Genomic DNA, 19,464 nt, shown 5'->3' with positions numbered 1-19,464 from the left:
GTGGCTGAATGTCCCGACTCTCAAAGCTGGAGCTCCAAGCACGGCTCTGCGCGGGACCTTCCCGCCAGGTGCACACGGGGCCCGGCGGGAAACCACAGTCCCGAGCACACGGCTACGGGACCCGGGTCTCCCGCTCGCCAGTCACTGAAGGGCCGCGCAGGGCTGCGGAATCCCCACTAAGGCGCGCAGGCGCACAGTGCACCGAGTCCCGCGCGGCTCCGCGCACTGAGGACACGCCCCCGCGAGCGCGCTGACGTCATCTGCCGAGGCATGGTCACGTGGCCGCGCGGCGTCGGGGCGGGGCTACGCCATGGCGTCAGCGATGGTGGCGTGGGTGGCATGGCTATGGCGTTCTGGAGCGGCGCTTTCTTTATCCGCTGCCATCGAGGGTTGCAGGCGGTATCCGCCGGTCCCGGGCTAAAAAGGTAGGAGTTGGGGGGCTCGGGAGTGGGTGACGGGCGGCCGGGCCGCCGCGGAGAGGCATGGGCGGCGTTCGGAGCCCGGCCTTGCCCGCGCGCCGAGGCTGTTCCCGGCCGAGGCCTGGGCTTTGGAGCGACTGCCCGTGCCTCGGAGGGCCTGGCGCGCAAGAGAGGTGGCCCCGCGTGACCTCGTGACCTTGAGGGACCCGCGTGGGCGGTGTGGTAGGGGAGTTCCGGGGTCCGGAGAGGCAGGCCGGGCCTGACCGCGCGCGTGCCTCCGCAGGCGGCAGCCGCGAACAGGTGCACGGCCCCGGGAGGCGAGAGGGCTGACCGCCGGCACGATGCCCCGGTGAGTCGCCCCGCTTCCCCTGCGCCGTCGCCCGGGGTTGTCCCTGGAGAGGCTGCCCCTGGACTGGGCCACAACGCCTCTTCGCTGAGGGGTCTCTGCACCTGGGTCCCCTCCTGGTGCTCTGGGAGGCGTCCGGGGCCCGCAAGCCTCCAGCGTGCCTGGGCCTGCCGTGACCCTGTGCATTCCTGCAGTGCTTGCCAGAGCAGTGTCGAAACGGTTTGAGGCCTTGCCCTGCCCCATCCGGAGCAAGGTTATAGAACTTTCAGACAGCTGCCGGCGCCCGCCGGATCTGATGGGCCGGGTGCTGTGTAGACACGCACGCGGAGCGACGTTAAAAGTGACTAGAACTTGCGGTCCGCACTGGCCACGTGTCGCGTCCCCGGTGGCCACGTGACCGTGCACGGGAGGACCCTTGGGCACAGGGTGTTGGCCGGGCTCTAGGCTCAGTACACCTTATCCTTAAACACCTTTCCAAGGCTGGGGACTGAGCCAGAGGAAGGGGAGGCCGGGCCCCGGCGACCGGTGCTGCAGGTTCGGCAGGAGGAGCTGCTGGGGTGGGGTCCTGAAACACGGCCTGGCGGAGAGGAAGGCTCCCGCGCGGGGGGGGCTCTTGTTTTGTGCCCAGAGTCAGCTCTGAAGTGTTCTAGGCCCAGTACAGATGGGGAGCCCAGGGGCGGAATCGGGTGTTGAGGGCGCGCAGGCCGAGGTTTGAGCCAGGCCTGGGCTGGAGGGAGGCGCCCTCTTGTTCTTGGTGGGAGGGGTCACCTCTTCTCGGGGTCAAGGCTTCCAGCTGACCGTCTGTCTCTTCAGTCCAGGAACAGCCTCCGAACGCCCCGGGCCTGCCGTGGGGAAACGCGTCCCTGTGAGTCTCGCGTTCCTGTGGCCTTGAGAGAGTCGGGTGCCTGCTGCCCTTGGCCCCGGGGGTCTTTGCAACAGACAGCCTTGGAATGGAGGAGGTACTGCCGTCCCCCTACGCAGAGGCGGCCTGCTTGCCGGCCGTGAGAGACTAGGGGCCTTGCGCTCCCTGCGGGGACGGGCTTGCCCGGCGGTCAGTGGAGGTGGTGCTCTGGCCGCTGACTTTGTCTCTAACCGGAGAGTTCCATGTTTCCCAGCAGGGTCCAGAAAGCCGCGGCTGCTTTGTTATCCACAAGGAGAGGCGTCGGAGACGCCCACGGCCCCTGACAGCGGCGCTGCGGCATGGCTGCCCCAGCACCTGGCACGAGCCACGTCGGCCGACGCCCCCAGGATGCCAGAGCCGGAAGAGACCCGAGGAACGGTCCCCTCGGTGGCTGTCCGGCCGACCCGTGGGGCCTGTGCTCGGTGAGGGCGTGGAGGGTTGTGGCCAGCAAGTCACCTCACTGTGTTGGTCCTCGGGGTTCTGTGCTGAGTGCCCCAAGTCACCTGGCTGAGAGAAGGTCCCAGGGGGTTTGCCGTCCCCAAGCTCAGGAGACCACTTTGGGACAGACAGGGCCTGGGGTCTGGGTTCCTGGGAGGGCGTGGGACTGCCTTGGGGTTGGGTTTGTCTACAGTCTTTCCCCAGAGTCTGCTTCGGCGGTGGTGCTCTGGGCTGTGGCTCGGGGATTTAGGTGTGGTTCTCGCCTGCACAGGTCGCAGGAGGCGGTAACCGCCGGCCATGTGTGGTGTCGCCACGTCTTCACAGCAGGCCTCCGTGGGGTGTCTCGTCTGCGTCTCCTGTCGTGCAGTGGGACCAAGGCCTCCTGTGCGAGCACCTGGTGAGCAGGTTCGCGGTCTCGGTGCTCCCTTCCCGGGGTCAGCGGTGTGGGCCCTGGCCTGGGCTGCCGGCTAACGAAGCTTCTCTAACCCTAGGTGCAGCTGCCGCGGTCTCAGCTTCCAGAACAAGGCGCCTGTCTACACCCGGACCCACGCCCCCGGCGTCTCCGTGAAAAACAAGAACTACTTAATAAATACAAAATCAAAGCACGGTGCAGTCCAGCCTGTGGTTCTTTTTTCTGTATACTGGAGGCAAAGACGAGAAAGCTCACCTTTAAATTTTCATTTATTAGGGAGAGTGCTTGTTTCGTCTGCTGGTTCACTCCGCAGGTGCCCACACGGGGGCTTGCCTGGGCTGAAGCCGGGAGCCAGTCACTCGGTCCGTCTCCCTGGTGGGTGGTGGGCACCACTGCTCCCCAGGGTCTGCCGGGGCCTGGAGCAGGCACAGGCCCTAATACAGGCTGTGGGCTTCTGACCACCGGGCCACACAGCACACACGGCCCACCCCCGCAGATGCCGGCCAAGGCCGAGGGAGCCCCCACTGTTCGGTGCGGTGCTCGGGTACCTCCTGTGGATGCCGTTCACCTCCCAGCCGCGGCTGAAGGCAGAATTGTGCAGTGGGCCCAGAGGCACACCCAGTCCTCCCCCGAGTGCATGACGCTTCGTGTTTCACGTGAGGGACTGGTCGCCATCCACGCGGGCTGCCTGCAGGGCTGGCAGGCTCTCAGTTGGCTGAGACCAGGCGTCCTGTGGCGTGGAGGGCTGTAGCAGGACTCAGGGCGCTGCCCCCTGCTGAGAAGCACACCAGCAGCTACACCCCAGGTGGGGAACGGGAGCTGGCGTCAGCCACCTCCTAGGAGCTGTGAGGGTGCCGCCAGGGGTTCAGGCCACCTGCCTGGGCCCAGTGCTTACAAACAGCGCTGTGAGAGGAGGTAGGGTTCCAGAGGGAGGGACAGCCTTCCATCTGCTGGTTCATTCCCGGTGGCTGCCAGTACTGCCTTCCATCTGCTGGTTCATTCCCGATGGCTGCCAGTACTGGGCCAGGCCACAGCCATAGCACTCGTCCCGTCTCATGTGGGTGCAGGAGCCCAATCGCCTGGGCCATCTTCCACTGCTTTTGCCCGACTGTTAGCAGGGAGCTGGATTGGAGCTGGAGCAGCCAAGTCGCAAGCCAGCCCTTGTGAGATGCCAGTGTCAGTTGGTGGCCTAACACCATGCCATAACGCTGACCCCCCAAAGTAAATCCTTAGCTGTAGCTAGGCTATGTGGAGGGGTGAGCAGAAGGGACCATTTTCTGGGTGACTGCATCAGTGGGGGTGCAGGCTGAGCCCCATGGACCTTCACAGGGAGGTTCCTGCAGCCCCCAGCAGGCTGAGTGGGCGGTGCCCCTCCCTGCTCTCCTTGCCCCCACCTCCCTGCTGCAGCCTGTGCCCTGCCAGGGCGGCCCTGCGAGGAGCATGTCCCGGGGAGGGGGCTCTGGGAGCCAGGCGGCCCGCGGGACCCGAGTCAGCTGCTGGGCAGTGTGAGTGTGCGGAGCCAGGAAGGAGCTCGCTTGGTGTGATGTCATCTCTGGACCTCGGTTTCCAAGGATGAGAGAGGAGAGTATCGGCTCCTGCGTGGGTCACGAGGATCGAATGAGGCAGCACAGGACGCGTCACGGTGCGAGCCGTCAGGGTGGAGGCGGCCACGAGGTTGCGGCCACACCAGGGGCTCCACCCCAACCGAGGCTGACGTTTCTGAGAGGTTGGAGGGGGAGAAATCCAACACTGGCCAGCGACAGGGCAAAGTGTGGGTCCCAGTGTCCCTGAGTTTCAGGGGAACAAAGCCCGGTTCCTTCGAGTCATTAGCGCAGCCCCCCCTGCTGACTTCCTGGGGTTGGGGAAGTGAAACTGTGACAAGAGGGCTGAGGGTGACATCTCCCCGGCCCTCCCTCAGCCCGGGAAACCCTCTAAAAGCACCAGGCCATGAGGCCGGGCTGGGAGGGCCCCCGTGTCAGAGCTTGGAAAGATGGAACTTGACCAGCTGGCCCGCGAGGGCCCCCTGGGAGGAGCCAGAGCGCTGCTTCCCAGATCCGGGCCTTTTCCACGCCGGAGGCGGCTGTGGTGCCCGGCTCACTTTATTAGGTGCTGGGATAGCACTTCCAATTTTGCCAGGTGTGTGTTCATTTAAGGTTTTGAGAGAAAAAAATCCACTTGCTTACCAGACAACTCAAAAGTTGGGGTTTTGTTTGTTGAAGATTTACTTTGTTATTTGAAATGCAGAGTAACAGAGATCTTCCATCTGCTGGTTCACTTCCCAAAAGCTGCCACAGTCAGCGCTGGGCCAGGCTGAAGCCAGGAGCACCGTCCGGTCTCCCGTGTGGGCGGCAGGCGCCCAGGGTCTGCTGCCCCCGGGTGCGTCGGCAGGGAGCTGGATCAGAAGCAGAGCAGCTGGGACCCACACCGCAGCTCTGACCTGGGACGGGAGTCGTAACCTCACCTGCCGCACCGCAGGGCCGGCGCCAAACACTCAAAGTTGAAAAACGAGATGACTGAAAGACCACTGTGAGAACAACGGCTCACGGGTGGCACGTGGCTGACGCGGGTCTGGGAACACTGGGACCTGCCTCTAGCCTCCCTGTGCAAGGAGAGGGCGAGAGCTGTCCGTCCTCCCCAGCACGGCCTCACTGTGAGGGCGACTGTCCCTCCCTGCCTCCTCTGTGCACCTCCAGGAGCCCCAGGACAGCCCGGTGCCCCTGCCAGAACGCCCAAGGCCGAGGACAGTCAGGGTCTCCTGCAGGCCAGCCCCCAGGCCACGCCGCAGGGTCTCCACCCTTCTCACGGCCCAGGTTGGGGCACAGCGAGCCCTGACTGCCGGCCCTGCCGTAGAGAATGCTGTGGCCCGACTCCACCCTGTTTCATTTCTGTGTGCAGGCTCACTGTGCACATTGGTTCTCTGTGGACACCTGCACGCCGTTGGATACATGATCATGCCAAGCAGTCTTCCTGTGGAGTGCACAGCCAGGGTTTGGGGCGGACGGGAGCTTTGCGCAGGCCACGGGGAGGACCCAGCACCTGCACCGCAGCTGGAGGACTGAGGACCGTTAGGCAGAGTCTTCCCGGGGCGGGCGGGGAGCAGGAAGCTGCTCAGAGCACCTCCAGGGGAGGGAGCTGCTCATCGGCAGGGCGGCCCCTCCCAGGGCCAGAACCCACTTCCTACTTCAGTGCGCTGGGGGAGGCTGGTCGGGGCTGGACCTCCCCGAGCTCCCCTTCCCTCCGCCTGCCGCACAGGAAGATCAGGGCACCCCGGCCTGGGTGTTGCCAGCAGCAGCATGGAGGACGAGGAAGGGCCCGGGTGTGGCAAGGCCGACTTTGTGCTCCTGGACCAGGTGACCATGGAGGACTTCATGAAGAACCTGCAGCTCAGGTAGACCCCTGGAGGGGCGCCAGGCCCCTCCCTCCCCCCAGCCCCAGCTCCTCAGCCCTAGGGGCCCCCCAACCACCACGGGAACAAGGAGCGTGTCAGCACGGCGAGGCCCGCACCTCCCATTCAGACCACACCGGGGCTGAAATGAGCACCTTGTAGCCAACCCCGGCTGACACTGCGGATGCCGCCTCGTGTCTCGGTCTCGCCCGGCAGCCCCGGGCAGGCAGACCTCACTCTGGTTGACAAGGGGCTGGGGGCCGGGTGGGGGTGGGGGAGAGCACGTGTGGGGTCACAGGGCAGGGCTGGTAGAAGGAACCCAGGAGCCCAGTTGCCACTCCGGGTGGCAGACAGGGCAGGGAGGGGCCTGCTGGGGCCTGTGTGGGTGACCTGCTGAGCGCTGGGAGCCCCCGGCCTAGCAGCCCTCAGAGCGGAGAGGAGGGCTCAGGCAATGTCCATCCTCGTTCTCCCGAACACGAGGCTTTCTGAGGATGGGGATGGCAAGGCCACAGCTCGAAGGGAACGCCCAGGTCAGAGACGGTAGTGGTGCAGCCGGGGGAGCCCCAGAGAGGGCCACAAGGTGGGGAAGGGCGGATCCCACACCCTAGGATCCCAGAGGCTGAGGGGCAGGCAGAGCGGTCAGGGTCAGGGGAGACAGACGCAGGTCTCCAGGGTGACAGGCTGCAGGAGGCTGAGGCTGTGGAGGGGGGAGGGCTGCAGCCACCGGCCACGCTCTGGGGTGCAGACAGCGACAGCCAGTGCCAGTGCCATCCTGTGGTCTGGGTGGGGCTGGGCGGGGCCCCTTGCCGGGTTCTGACACAGGAAGCAGCTGAGCCCTCTCCCTCCTCCAGCCCAGCCCCTTCCTCTCAACCCCTCTCCCCACCTGTCCTGTGGGGTCCACCCAGAAGCCAGCCCTGACCCTGCCACACCCGGGGTGGTCCAGTCCTGGGACTTCCAGGCCCCGAAAGCAGCGTGGATCTCACACTGGTTGTGGTGGTTGCAACTGAGGGGCTCAGCTCACCCAGGATGACACGAGGGAGGCCTGAGGGACACCCACCCCCTCCCCCTTCTCAGGGAGGGGGGATGGTTGACAGGGCCCGAGCCCGACACGGGCTGCAGCCAGAGGCCGTGAGAGCTGAGCAGTCGTCCTGTGTGTCCAGGTTCGAGAAGGGTCGCATCTACACCTACATCGGCGAGGTGCTGGTGTCCGTGAACCCCTACCAGGAACTGCCCCTGTATGGGCCCGAGACCATCGCCAAGTACCAGGGCCGTGAACTGTACGAGCGACCACCCCACCTCTATGCCGTGGCCAACGCCGCCTACAAGGCCATGAAGCAGCGGTCCAGGGACACCTGCATCGTCATCTCGGGTACCTTCCCCCTGCCCAGGCCTCCTGGACCTCGGGTCCTCATGTGCACTGGGTGGCAGAGGGCTGTTAGGGCTCTGGGGGTGCAGGCGTTGTGGCCCAGCAGGGTAAGCCACTCCTTGCAACGCCAGCGTCCCACAGCGCAGAGCCAGTTTAAGTCCCAGCTACGCTGCTGCCTGCTGGTGCACCTGGGAGGGCAGTGGCTGACGGCCCCTGTTACCCGTGTCAGACACCCAGGCGGAGCTCCGGGTCCTGGCTAAGATCCGTCCCAGCCCCAGCCACTGCGGCCATCTGGGGAGTGAAGCCGGGGTGGAAGATTCTCTCTCTCTGTGTCCCTCTGCCTGTCCACTAAGTAAATCTTTAAACAAGCAGGCAGGGAGCTGGCCTCTGAGGGGCGGGTGTCAGCTCCCATCTCCCGGCAGGCGAGAGCGGCGCAGGGAAGACGGAAGCCAGCAAGCATATCATGCAGTACATCGCCGCCGTCACCAACCCCAGCCAGAGGGCCGAGGTGCAGCGGTGAGCAGCCGGGGCCGGGGCTGGGGGACGCGAGAGCCCGGCCGGGCCAGGCTCCCGGAGGCTCCCAGGCCTCTCCTCACACCCAGAGGCCGCACGTGGCTGAACCACACCCAGGATCACTCAAGCGAGGGGCATGAGCCAGCCAGGGCCTAGGCTGCCAGCTGGGGGTGGGGGGCACACCAGCAGGCAGGGCACAGAGAGGTGCAGACGGGCCCAGGGACATCGGAAACAGGACAAGGTAGGTGGGGGCGCCCCGTGGAAGCCCAGAGAGCCTGGCAGCCCCGTCAGGACAGCCAAGCGCGCCAGGCAGGCGTGTGGGTTGTGGCCAGGAACCAGGAAGCTGGGGCCGGCCGCTGCTCCTCCCCTGTGGCCCTTGCAGAAGCACCTTCCTGTGTGACCCGTCTCTTCCTGTCAAGAGGCAGTGGGCGCGGTCTGCAGGGGACCAGCAGTGGCAGCTCCTGAGCACACGGGGCCGCACCTCTGCCCAAGCTGCGGCTGGAGGCCAAGCGGCCAGGCCAGCCCCTCCTCCCCAGGCTGCAGCTGCGGTCCAGGAAGGAGGAGAAAGAATGGCCGGGCCTCAGGGCTGCACCCTGTGACAGCCCAGCCAGCGGGATCCCCGGCCTTGCAGATCCTCAGGCCCTGGGCCGTGCTGGGCAGAGCCGGCCCCGCCCCCTCCCATCGTCCTCCCATGCTGGGGTTTTCTGGGGGGGACGCGTCGACGCGAGCGCTGATCTGCCACAGAGTCAAGGACGTGCTGCTCAAGTCCACCTGCGTGCTGGAGGCCTTCGGCAACGCCCGCACCAACCGCAACCACAACTCGAGCCGCTTCGGCAAGTACATGGACATCAACTTCGACTTCAAGGGGGACCCCATCGGCGGGCACATCCACAGTTACCTGCTGGAGAAGGTAGGCAGGTAGGCCGAGGAGGGCCCGGGGACCCCGGCTGAGACCCTTCCCAGGCCGCCCCCGCTTCCATGCGGTTCTCAGTGCGCCTGGGGCCTGGGCCCGTGACCCCAGCCCGCCCTGCACCTCGGAACGCTCAGATGGGGTCCCCGGGAAGACCCTGCCCCTCTGGAGTCCGGCTGTCCTCTCTCCTCAGTCTCGGGTCCTCAAGCAGCACGTGGGCGAAAGGAACTTCCACGCCTTCTACCAGGTGAGCGGGCGGGGGCCCCCACCCCCTCCACCTGCCCGGGGGGCCCATCCTACCACCTGCCCAGGGGCCCCACCCCCCTCCACCTGCGGGGGGGGGGGGGGGCCATCCCACCACCTGCCCGGGGGCCCATGCCCCACCCCCCTCCACCTGCCCGGGGGCCCACCCCCCTCCACCTGCCCGGGGCCCCACCCCCCACCACCTGCCCGGGGGGCCATCCCACCACCTGCCCGGGGGCCCATGCCCCACCCCCCTCCACCTGCCCGGGGCCCCACCCCCCTCCACCTGCCCCGGGGGTGGGGGCCATCCCACCACCTGCCCGGGGGCCCATGCCCCACCCCCCTCCACCTGCCCGGGGGCCCACCCCCCTCCACCTGCCCGGGGGCCCACCCCCCACCACCTGCCCGGGGCCCCACCCCCCTCCACCTGCCCGGGGCCCCACCCCCTCCACCTGCCCGGCAGCCACACTGGGTGGGGAGCTCCCTGGAAGAAGGTGGCTGAGACCCTGAGCGTATGAGCGCTTCCTGGACAAGGGCCGTGTCCCCGTGGGGTTCCGAGCGCCCACTGAGGCACAGCCCCCTCCCTGGGGGGGGGGCGCACGGGCGGGCCCCCGGCTGTGAAGGCACCTGCCCTGCGTGCTGACAGGAAGGACGAGAACGTGGCTGTGCGTGGTCCTGACAGCACTTGTCTGACCGCGGCGTGGCTGTGTCCCCCAGCTGCTGAGGGGCAGTACGGACCAGGAGCTGCAGGGGCTGCACCTGGAGAGGAACCCGGCTCTGTACAACTTCACGCGCCAGGGAGCCGGGCTCAGCATGGGCGTGCACAACGTGAGTGGCGGGTCAGCCCAGGGCCCTGGGGGTGGGGCAGGGAACGTGCGGCTGGTGGCACAGCCAGGGTGGCGCAGCGGCCCAATTGGCTCAGGTGGCCTGAGTGGTGAACCCTTCCCCCTACCCCGGCCCCAGGCCTTGGACAGCGATGAAGGGAGCCACCAGGCGGTGACAGAGGCCATGAGGGTCATCGGCTTCAGCACCGAGGAGGTGGGCTCCGTCCATCGCATCCTGGCCGCCATCCTGCACTTGGTGAGCCTGGCACGGGTGCCCTCGGGGGAGTCTTGGCTGGGTGCTGCCCAGGGAGGAGGGAGGAACACAGCCAAGCTGTCCCAGCGAAGTCGTTGAGCTGCTGGGGGGGACCTTGGCTGCGTCTCTGCTCTCTGCGGCCCACGGTGGCAGTGACCCGCAGGTCTGAGCAGGAGCCGGGCAGCCTGCATCCAAGTCCCCTGGCTCCCTTCCCTCTGCCTGGTCAAGGGCATCCAGCCCTCTGGGGCACAGAGCCTGCACTCCTCATGGTTCCCCCACGACCAGGGAAACATCGAGTTTGTGGAGACGCAGCAGAACGGCCAGCAGCAGGGGGGTCTGGCGGTGGCCGAGGAGTCCCTGGTGGCCCACGTGGCCGAGCTGACAGCCACCCCCCGGGACCTGGTGCTGCGCTCCCTGCTGGCCCGCACAGTGGCCTCTGGAGGCCGGGAGCTCATAGAAAAGGGCCACACGGTGGCCGAGGCCAGCTATGCGCGAGACGCCTGCGCCAAGGTACCAGGGCTGGCCGAGGGAGGCAAACCCAGGAGGCCTGCATGAGGGAGGTGAGGCCAGGACAGCAGCACGCGGCGGCTCTGCCCCCAGGCGGTCTACCAGCGGCTGTTCGAGTGGGTGGTCGACAAGATCAACGGCATCATGGAAACCCGGGACCGCGACCCGCGGCGCGACGGCAAGGACACAGTCATCGGCGTGCTGGACATCTATGGCTTCGAGGTGTTTGCTGTCAACAGGTGGGCGGCTCAGGACCTGTGCCCAGGGGGCTTGGCTGGGTGGGGAGGCAGGAGCGTTCTGGGTCCTCCTGCTGGGCCCCAAGGTCCCTGTCCCCAGGGTGCCTCAGCCGTGGCCCAGCTGGTGGTGCCCTGGTGAGAGGCAGCGTCGCTGGGCTCGCCTCCCCCAGGGCCACACTCAAGTGTCCCCCAGGAAGCTGCCCACCAGGGCTGGGGTGGGGTGGCGGAGGAGCCCGGGGCAGAAGCAGGCCCACGGCAAGGCGGGCCCGAGCGCGGTGAGCAGGGCGGGCCGAGCCCCCCTGAGCCCCCTCCCCGCCCCCAGCTTCGAGCAGTTCTGCATCAACTACTGCAACGAGAAGCTGCAGCAGCTCTTCATCCAGCTCGTGCTGAAGCAGGAGCAGGAGGAGTACGAGCGCGAGGGCATCGCCTGGCAGAGCGTGAGCCCCCGGGCCGGGTGGGCGGGGCGGGGCGGGGCCGGCGGGGCGGGGCCGGCGGGGAGGGGGCGGGGCGGGGCGGGGCGGGCGGGGCGGGGCGGGGGCGGGGCCGGGCTGGCGGGGCGGGGCAGGGCGGAGCGGGGCGGGGCGAGCGGGCCTCAGGAGCCTCCCTGGGCCAGGCTGGCGGGGCCGGGCTGGCGGAGCGGGACGGGGGCGGGGCCTGGAGGGGTGGGGCGGGGCCGGGGGCGGGGCCTGAGCGGGGCAGGGCGGGGCGGGCGGGCGGGGCGGGGCTGGGGCGGGGCCGGCGGGGCGGGGCCGGGGCGGGGCAGGGCGGGGCGGGCGGGCCTCGGGAGCCTCCCTGCTCTCCGCCCCCCAGGTGGAGTACTTCAACAACGCCAGCATCGTGGAGCTGGTGGAGCGGCCCCACCGAGGCATCCTGGCCGTGCTGGACGAGGCCTGCAGCACCGCGGGCCCCATCACCGACCACATCTTCCTGCAGACGCTGGACACGCACCACCGCCACCACCCGCACTACAGCAGCCGCCAGGTGCCCCGGCGCTCCCGGGCTGGTGGGGGGTCCCGACAGTGCCTCCTGGGGCCTCGGTGGGACCTGGCTGAGGTGGATCGCCCCGGGCAGGGTGGATGCGGGGTTGTTCCCTCCAGCAAAGCCTGCTCCCTTCTGTGCCTTGAACCTTGGCCTGTCTCGCAGCTCTGCCCCACAGACAAGACCATGGAGTTTGGCCGAGACTTCCGGATCAAGCACTACGCAGGGGACGTCACGTAAGGTCCCCCCTGCTGCGCCACAGGGCGCCATTGCATGTGTCACGGGGCTTCTTGGAGGCACTGAAGACGTGGCCCCTCACCTGCTGCACAAGAGCGGGACACGGGGCCTTCGGGACAGTGGCCCCCAGCCCTACGCCTGCCAGCACCTGGGCCGAGGCGGGGACAGGGGCTGCAGTCCCGCCCGTCTTGGCAGCTCCTGGGCTTCCCTCCGCGCTGCGTCCTCGGCGTGGTGATTCTCCATCTGTCTCTGGCTCACCGTCCCCAAGTGGATTTGAATGACTCAGGTGGCACCAGTGCCAAGGTGGGGACGTGGAGTAGACGAGGAAGACCAAGCAGCCGGGGGTCAGTCCTGTTCCGGGGAGCCCGTGCCCTGGGCCTCGGCAGGAGCTGCAGCTGTGTGGGCACTGACCTGGGGAGAGGCCCAGGAGCGAGGCAGTGAGGCCCGCGCCCAGGAGCGCCTGATGTGTATGGAAACTCAGTGAGCACCGAGCAAGGGACGGCTGTCGCAGCTCAGAGAGGTCGCGCGGCTTGGCCACAGCCACACAGCGGGCTGCATTCAGGGCTGGGGCCTTTGGCTCCGGAGCCGGGGGCATTATTGCCCGGTTCACCTTCCAGGAGAGAACGTCTCCTGAGACAGAGATTCCAGGGGGATGAGAGAGGGCCGGGGGAGGGGGCTTCCTGGGGTCCTCTCAGCCTGGCCCGCATCTACCCCCCTCCCCTGGCAGGTACTCCGCCGAGGGCTTCATTGACAAGAACCGAGACTCCCTCTTCCAGGACGTCAAGCGGCTGCTGTACAACAGGTGGGCACGGCGCTGGCTGGGTGGGTGCCGGCGAGCCAGGCCTGGGGCCTGCAGAGACTTCTAGGCTCCAATCCCCACGTGACAGTGGGCGGCCTGAGGCTCAAGACTAAGGCCAGTCAGCTCCCGGTGGCCAGGGCGGCGGGCAGGGCTGCTGTCCTCAGAGCAGCTGGGCACACAGCCTGTGTCTGCAGTGGGGACCCCACCCTGCGAGCCATGTGGCCGGATGGGCAGCAGGACATCACAGAGGTGACCAAGCGTCCCCTAACGGCCGGCACGCTCTTCAAGAACTCCATGGTGGCCCTGGTGGAGAACCTGGCCTCCAAGGTACGCCCATCCCTCTCCAGCCCCACTCGCTGGCCCCTTCTCTCCGCGCCCTGGGGCTCAGCATGGGGGAACACCTTGTCCAGTCTGGAGCAGCCTCTGCCCCCGAGGGTACCCTGCCCACGGCCAGGCTCACGGCTGAGTAGTCGGTGGGACTCGGAGCCCAGCTTTCCTGGCCCTACCGCCTCTTGGGTGCACAGGGCCTGGGGAGACCCTGGCAGCTGGGGCCGCAGGGCCAGGAAAGCAGCTCTCTGCTTGTCTCGGGGAGCTTTGGGCCCCAAGCCACAGGGAGCTCCGGGGGTCACAGCAGGGCTTGCAGGGACATAGCCCTTCTGGGAGGGCGGGTAGGGGACCTGGCACTGGGCCCGGCCTCCTGGCAGCTCCCAGGGCCTCTGGGGCTCTTGTCCGGCCGCCAGGTCCCTCGTCCTGACTCTCTTCCTAGCCCGGGCCCCTGGGGACTTGGGGACGCCCCTGCTCAAGACAGAGCACCCGGCAGCCACGGGCCTGGCCCCCAAGACCCCTGTGCCCCCCAGGAGCCCTTCTACATCCGCTGCATCAAGCCCAATGAGGACAAGGTGGCCGGGAGGCTGGACGAAGAGCGCTGCCGCCACCAGGTGGCCTACCTGGGGCTACTAGAGAACGTGAGGGTGCGTAGGGCCGGCTTTGCCTCCCGCCAGCCCTACTCCCGCTTCCTGCTCAGGTATGGCGCCGGGGCCGGCTGGGGGACCTCGGGTGGGCCCCAGGGGTGAGCAGAGGGTCCCTGCGTGACACCCCCCACGCTGATGGCATGCAGGAAGCCTCCTCTGGACACTGACTCGTCTGTGAGAACATGTATGTGGGGGCACACGTATGGAGATGTGTATGGGGACACGTGTGTGCAGACGCACATATGACAATGTGTGTGAGGACACACACACAGATGCCGTGGGTGCTCCAGGGACATCCTGGAAGGACTGTGGCCCCGGGGACTCCCAGGGATGCGTGGGCTCCACGCCCCCTCCCCAACGCCAGGCCCCCACTGCCCTGTCCTCTGGCGACAGGTACAAGATGACCTGTGAGTACACGTGGCCCAACCACCTGCTGGGCTCCGACAAGGCGGCCGTGAGCGCCCTGGTGGAGCAGCACGGGCTGCAGGGGGACGTGGCCTTCGGCCGCAGCAAGCTGTTCATCCGCTCGCCGCAGACGCTGGTGGCCCTGGAGCAGAGCCGAGCCCGCCTCATCCCCATCATCGTGTTGCTGCTGCAGAAGGTGCGGGTGCAGGTGCGGGTGGGGGTGGGGGCCTGTGACCAGGCAGGGGCGCGCTCGTGTGAGCTCTGCAAGTGGCCTGCGCAGTCCTGTGGCCACCAGGGGCCCACAGCAAGGTTCTCAGGACCCCGGCTTCCCTCCGTCCTTCCTCGCTCCCTGCTGCAGGGAGTCGGAGCAGAGCCAGGACTCAAACCCAGCACTCCTGGACGGGATGCTGGCATCTTTTCTCTTTTAAAGATTTGTTGATTTTATTTGAAAGACAGAGTTAGAGAGAAAGCGAGACAGAGACAGAGAGGGAGATATCTTTCATCAGCTGGTTCACTCCCCAGGTGGCCGCAATGGCGGGGGCTGGGCCAGGCTGAAGCCAGCATCCTGGAGCTCCAACCGGGTCTGCCATGTGGGTGGCAAGGACCCAGTGCTTGGGCCATCTTCTGCTGCTTTCCCAGGGGCCTTAGCAGGGAGCTGGATCAGAAGTGGAGCAGCCGGGACACGAACTGGGGCTCGTATGAGATGCCAGCATCACAGGCAGAGGCTTAACCCACTGCACGGCAATGCGGCACTGTGCCTGCCGGGCCAAATGCCTGCTCCTCAAAAATTAAACCTCTTGGCCTCAACTTTCCACGAAGTTTTTGAAGTACGCTTGCATTTCCAAAGCTTACAGATTCTCCCCCCACTCCCCATAACTTTGCATTTTTTAAAAAGATTTATTTATTTATTTATTTGAAAGTCAGAAAGAGAAGGAGAGGCAGAGAGAGAGAGAGAGAGAGAGAGAGAGAGAGAGAGTTCTTCTATCTGCTGGTTCATTCCCCAAATGGCCGCAACGGCTGGAGCTGCGCCGATCCGAAACCAGGAGCCAGGAGCCTCCTCCGGGTCTCCCACGCGGGTGCAGGGGCAACCGCGCTCTGCATCTGCGGCTCCTCTGTGGCTCCTCTGCGTCACAGGGGTTGTTTGAAGCTGCCTCCCAGCTAAGAAAGTCCCCGCTGCTCCCTGCTCTCAATTCCCAGGCAGTACCCAGTTATCTGGCGACAGTGCTCGGGGCCATAGCAGGAGGGCCCGTCGCCCGGGTCCCCTGCTGAATCGCTTAACGCTGTTTTAGTCTGTGGGCCCCTGGGGTGCCTGCCTTGCAGGGTTCCCAGTCTGTATTTGATGGTCACGTAACTGGGGAGCCCCTCTGTCTCAGGGCCTCCGAGAGCTTACCCCTACAGCAGCTGAGATGGGAGGTGGGCTCCCTCAGGGACCTTCGTGGGGAGAGAGCCCCTTGCTCCGCCCCTGCCGCTCTCCCCATCCGAGCTTTCTCCCTGGGGATGAAGCCTTGAAAGCCCAGGCACACGCAAGCAGCTCTTTCCCAGGTGTCTGCAGGCCTTTGGGGAGGGCTCGCCGTCCTCGGGGGGCTGCCCGCCCACCTGGGAAGCAGCCTGTGCCAGGCAGAGCAGAGGGTGGCCTCCCTGGAGACAGGCAGAGCATGCTCCAGGGAGATTTCGGATCAGGCTGGGGGTTAGAAGGCAGGGGCCGGGCCTGACGGTGTGTCCCATCCTGCCTGGCCCACGCAGGCCTGGCGGGGCACCCTAGCCAGGTGGCGCTGCCGCCGGCTGCGCGCCGTCTACACCATCATGCGCTGGTTCCGGAGGCACAAGGTGCGCGCCCACCTGGCAGAGCTGCAGCGGCGGTTCCAGGCGGCTCGGCAGCCCCCGCTCTACGGCCGCGACCTCGTGTGGCCCCCGCCTCCCGCCGTGCTGCAGCCTTTTCAGGACACCTGCCACGCTCTCTTCCGCAGGTGAGCCGGCCGCCCCGCCCACGGCCAGCATCCTCTGAACGCGGCTCCGCGGCAGCTAGCCCTAACCTCATGCCCGTGCCCCGTGATCAGGCAGAGCCCTGACCATCCCTGGCTCGTGCTGGGCATTCAAGGTCAGGGCCAGGGAGGGGATCCCACGGGGGGCCAGGGCCTTGTGGGCCAAGTGGAAGTTCTCCAGGACCAGGGCCAGAGCAGGAGGGAGCTGGGCACAGGGCCAGGGATGAGGGTTGGGTACCAGCGCCGAGAACCAGGGAGGCCGGTGGAGGTTGGGAGGTGAGGGCGGCCTGCTTCAGGCCCAGGGGCCGGCTCTCCCGGGGAAGGGGCCTGGATCCAGGGGCTGCCTGCGCTCTCACAGGTGGCGGGCCCGGCAGCTGGTGAAGAACATCCCCCCTTCAGACATGGCTCAGATCAAGGCCAAGGTGGCCGCCATGGGAGCCCTGCAAGGCCTGCGGCAGGACTGGGGCTGCCGGAGGGCCTGGGCCCGAGACTACTTGTCCTCGGTGAGTGCCGACAGGCGGGGGCCCTGGGAGGGTTGGGGGAGGGCATGTGCCCCACCCCCACCCCAAGGTTTCCATCCCTGAGGATGCAGGGTTTTCATCGGGGGCTGAGCCTTGCTGTGCTGTGCAGCCCCCGGCCCCTCCACACACGCCCCGCCAGGCAGCCATGTGCACCCACGTCTCTCAGTGTGCACCTGCTGTCCCGAGGTCTTCAATCCTGGCAAAGTTTTCAGGGGCTGAAGGTCCGAGGGCTCAAGGCTTCTTTTGGGGCCCGGGCCTGTGTGAGGACCAGCAGGGGGCAGGGGCAGGGGGTGGGGGAGCTGATGGGCCTAGGACCCGGGGATCAAGGTTGGGGGCCTCTGCTCTCTGCCCGCGCAGGACCCAGCGCAGCTCTGCTCAGCTCACGGGCAGGCGGCCGCTGGGCTTCCCAGAGCGCCAGGGTCCCAGCTGCCCCTCCCTCTGCCCCTGTCCTCAGGCCACCGACAACCCCACAGCCTCCAGCCTGTTTGCACAGCAGCTGAAGGCCCTGCGGGACAAGGACGGTTTTGCAGCCCTGCTCTTCTCCAGCCACGTGCGCAAGGTTCGGGGCTTGGGGGAGTGAGCGCGGGCAGCTCAGTGGGGAGGGGGCCCCAGCCCCCCTCCGACCCCTCCCCACCTGCTCCTGGAGCTCCAGTGGGAGGCCCCACCCCCACCCCCACCCCCGGCCCTGGAGAGAGGGCAGGAGGCCCAGCAGCAGCAGCCCGGGCCCAACCACCCCTCCCGCAGGTGAACCGCTTCCGCAAGAGCCGGGACCGGGCCCTCCTGCTCACAGACCGGCATCTCTACAAGCTGGACCCCAGCCGCCAGTACCGGGTGATGCGGGCCGTGCCCCTGGAGGCGGTGAGCGCTGAGCCCGTGGGGGGGCAGCCCCGCCTCGCGTTCCTTTCTGTCCACCAGGGGTGGCCCCAGGCACCCCAAGCCCGGCCACTGGCAGCAAATCCTGCTAAGGCTCCCATTCCCGGGGGGGAGGGGCCCTGCCCGGCTCGCCAGCCCAGCCACCTTGTCCCAAGTGGCCAAGTGCAATGCCCCCCCAAGCCCACCTGGTCCCTCTGGGGCACAGCCAGGCCCCCGGGGTTCAGCTGCCTCCTGAGGGACCCTGGCCCCTTTTGCCTGATCTGCCACCCTCTGGCTTCCTCACACGGCCCAGGCCAGGGACCAGGCCGGTTCCCTCTGGATCCCACATGGTTTCGGGGGTCCTCTGATGGTCAGAGTGGAAGGGCCGCTGGCCCTGGTTGCTATTTAAATGTAAAAATAAAGAAAACAACACGCTCACAGCAAGTGCTCCGCAGCCGTGGTGAGCAGCGGCTGCCACACCAGAGAGCAGGAATCTAGAACACTCCTTCCCAGCACACTGTCATGCTGTGCCCAGCCCAGCCCCTCCCCTTGTCAACAGAGACCAGAGAGGGGAGGAAGGGGCCATGCAGGGGGCACTCGGCTCAGGGCAGGGCCCCTGGGTGGGGGTTGGCACAGACTCCCCAGGGAGGAACTGGGGCGCCCCTGACCCTGCGCTCCCTGGCAGGTGACGGGGCTGAGCGTGACCAGCGGGCTGGACCAGCTGGTGGTGGTGCATGCCCGGGGCCAGGATGACCTCGTGGTGTGTCTGCACCGCTCCCAGCCTCCGCTGGACAACCGCATCGGGGAGCTGGTGGGTGTGCTGGCCGCACACTGCCAGGGGTGAGTCTGGCCCAGCCTGGGGAAGGCGGGACAAGGAGCCCTGCCAGCCCCAGTGCCCTGTGGCCCTGACCTCCTTCTGCTTCCACTCCAGGGAGGGCCGGGCCCTGGAGATCCGTGTCTCCGACTGCATCCCGCTGAGCCAGCGCGGGACCCGGCGCCTCGTGTCGGTGGAGGCCAGCCCGGAGCAGCAGGAGCCAGATTTCCGCTGCAGCCGTGGCGCCTTCACCCTCCTGTGGCCGAGCCGCTGACTGCGGTGTCCCAGCCTTGCCCTTGGCCTTGGCCCCCTCCCCCCTGAGCACGGCACAATAAAGAGACGTGGTCCTGGCCAGCGTGGCGGTGCCTGAGTGGGCGTCAGTTGGCCTGCCTGCCACGTGGGTGGAGCTCTGGCTGCCCGTGCCTACAGCTACACATGCTGCCCACCCGCCTGCCTAGTGTCTACCCAGCACCCTCCGCTCCCCACAGTGGGGAGTCCAGGCTGGTCTGGGGCAGCAGGAGCCCAGGGAGAGGGTGGGCACGGATTTTCCCTAAAACACTGCCCTGGAGGTCTTTGCGGGTTCCAGCCGGGCCCAGCCCTCCGTAGCCTCTCTCCCTCGCTGCTCTCTGCAGGACTCCCGGCCTGGCTCCTCCCGGACCATGGGAAAAGGCCTGGAGTCCCAGGGCCATCTTGGGGCAGAGCAGCCCCGCCCTGTCCTGCACCTGCTGAGGGGATGAGGGGGTGAGGGGAGCCCACCTGTCTCTGGAGCACAGCCATGGAGAGACAGGGCCGAGCGCAGGGCTCACAGGAGCCACGGGGAGAGCCTGGAGCAGCCCGCACCTTCCCGCCCTGGCCCTCTAAGTCCTTCTCCAGCCCTGCGCGTCTGAGCCCCTGAGCCCCTGAGCCCCTCCTTTGCCCCTGCCGTAGCTGCCCCCTCTGCCTCATGGCCACTCATGCCCTCTTCTTCCGGGACCCCCTGAAATCCTGGCCGTGTGCCTTGGTTGGAAGTTGGCTTCTGTCCATGGCCTGGCCGAGGCTGTGGGGCTCAGGCCCGTCCAGGCCCTGGCACTCTGCCCACACAGCCGGGCATCTGTGGGTGCCAGGGTTGAGGTCAGCTCCTGCACACAGCTGCCTCTGAGCCCAGCCCAGAGC

The 19,464-nt window shown here is 67.3% G+C and overlaps 2 protein-coding genes and 1 non-coding gene across 9 annotated transcripts; all 3 read left to right on the top strand.

The window, feature by feature from the left end:
- The first annotated feature begins 278 nt into the window (after positions 1-278).
- LOC108177203 (uncharacterized) lies at positions 279-3,089 on the top strand. 7 transcript variants are annotated; one of them, XR_007922284.2, is made up of 5 exons: positions 279-425; positions 1,579-1,724; positions 1,884-2,088; positions 2,376-2,501; positions 2,596-2,706. XR_007922284.2 is itself a non-coding variant. In XM_070059890.1 (4 exons), the coding sequence occupies exons 3-4, from the start codon at positions 1,966-1,968 to the stop codon at positions 2,972-2,974; spliced, it is 915 nt and encodes a 304-aa protein (XP_069915991.1). In that variant the 5' UTR covers positions 306-425; positions 1,579-1,724; positions 1,884-1,965; the 3' UTR covers positions 2,975-3,089. The 7 variants fall into 7 exon arrangements, 3 of the variants coding, with proteins under 3 accessions (XP_069915991.1, XP_069915990.1, XP_069915992.1); XR_011383236.1 differs by having other exon boundaries at positions 281-425; positions 1,881-2,088; positions 2,376-2,509; XR_011383237.1 differs by having other exon boundaries at positions 287-425; positions 2,376-2,509.
- LOC127492717 (small nucleolar RNA SNORA9) lies at positions 908-1,040 on the top strand. Its single transcript, XR_007922414.2, has one exon. It is a non-coding gene; the product is annotated as a small nucleolar RNA SNORA9 (small nucleolar RNA).
- Positions 3,090-5,685: 2,596 nt separating the features above from the next.
- Positions 5,686-18,664, top strand: MYO1G (myosin IG). Its single transcript, XM_051853073.2, has 22 exons — positions 5,686-5,904; positions 7,062-7,270; positions 7,690-7,783; positions 8,525-8,690; positions 8,884-8,937; positions 9,651-9,761; positions 9,897-10,013; positions 10,296-10,520; positions 10,611-10,756; positions 11,076-11,190; positions 11,564-11,734; positions 11,897-11,967; positions 12,696-12,770; positions 12,962-13,094; positions 13,625-13,791; positions 14,132-14,339; positions 15,887-16,110; positions 16,484-16,628; positions 17,101-17,205; positions 17,391-17,504; positions 18,184-18,338; positions 18,430-18,664. Exons 1-22 carry the CDS (start codon positions 5,810-5,812, stop codon positions 18,584-18,586), a joined length of 3,057 nt encoding a protein of 1,018 aa, XP_051709033.2. The 5' UTR covers positions 5,686-5,809; the 3' UTR covers positions 18,587-18,664.
- The last annotated feature ends 800 nt before the right edge of the window (positions 18,665-19,464 follow it).

This window comes from Oryctolagus cuniculus, chromosome 16 (genome assembly GCF_964237555.1).
Source record: "Oryctolagus cuniculus chromosome 16, mOryCun1.1, whole genome shotgun sequence".
NCBI classification, from domain to species: Eukaryota; Metazoa; Chordata; class Mammalia; order Lagomorpha; family Leporidae; genus Oryctolagus; species Oryctolagus cuniculus.
Note: the sequence above shows the minus strand (reverse complement) of the source record. Positions and strands in the feature narration are given on the sequence as shown.

What these genes read in the sequence shown, in the direction of transcription:
- LOC108177203 (XM_070059890.1), top strand. Translation starts at nt 1,966, where the DNA reads ATGGCTGCCCCAGCACCTGGCACGAGCCACGTCGGCCGACGCCCCCAG. An exon ending in GCCTCCTGTGCGAGCACCTG is followed by an intron (nt 2,502 to 2,595) that starts GTGAGCAGGTTC and finishes CTCTAACCCTAG; the next exon opens with GTGCAGCTGCCGCGGTCTCA.
- MYO1G (XM_051853073.2), top strand. Translation starts at nt 5,810, where the DNA reads ATGGAGGACGAGGAAGGGCCCGGGTGTGGCAAGGCCGACTTTGTGCTC. An exon ending in ATGAAGAACCTGCAGCTCAG is followed by an intron (nt 5,905 to 7,061) that starts GTAGACCCCTGG and finishes CTGTGTGTCCAG; the next exon opens with GTTCGAGAAGGGTCGCATCT. An exon ending in CACCTGCATCGTCATCTCGG is followed by an intron (nt 7,271 to 7,689) that starts GTACCTTCCCCC and finishes ATCTCCCGGCAG; the next exon opens with GCGAGAGCGGCGCAGGGAAG.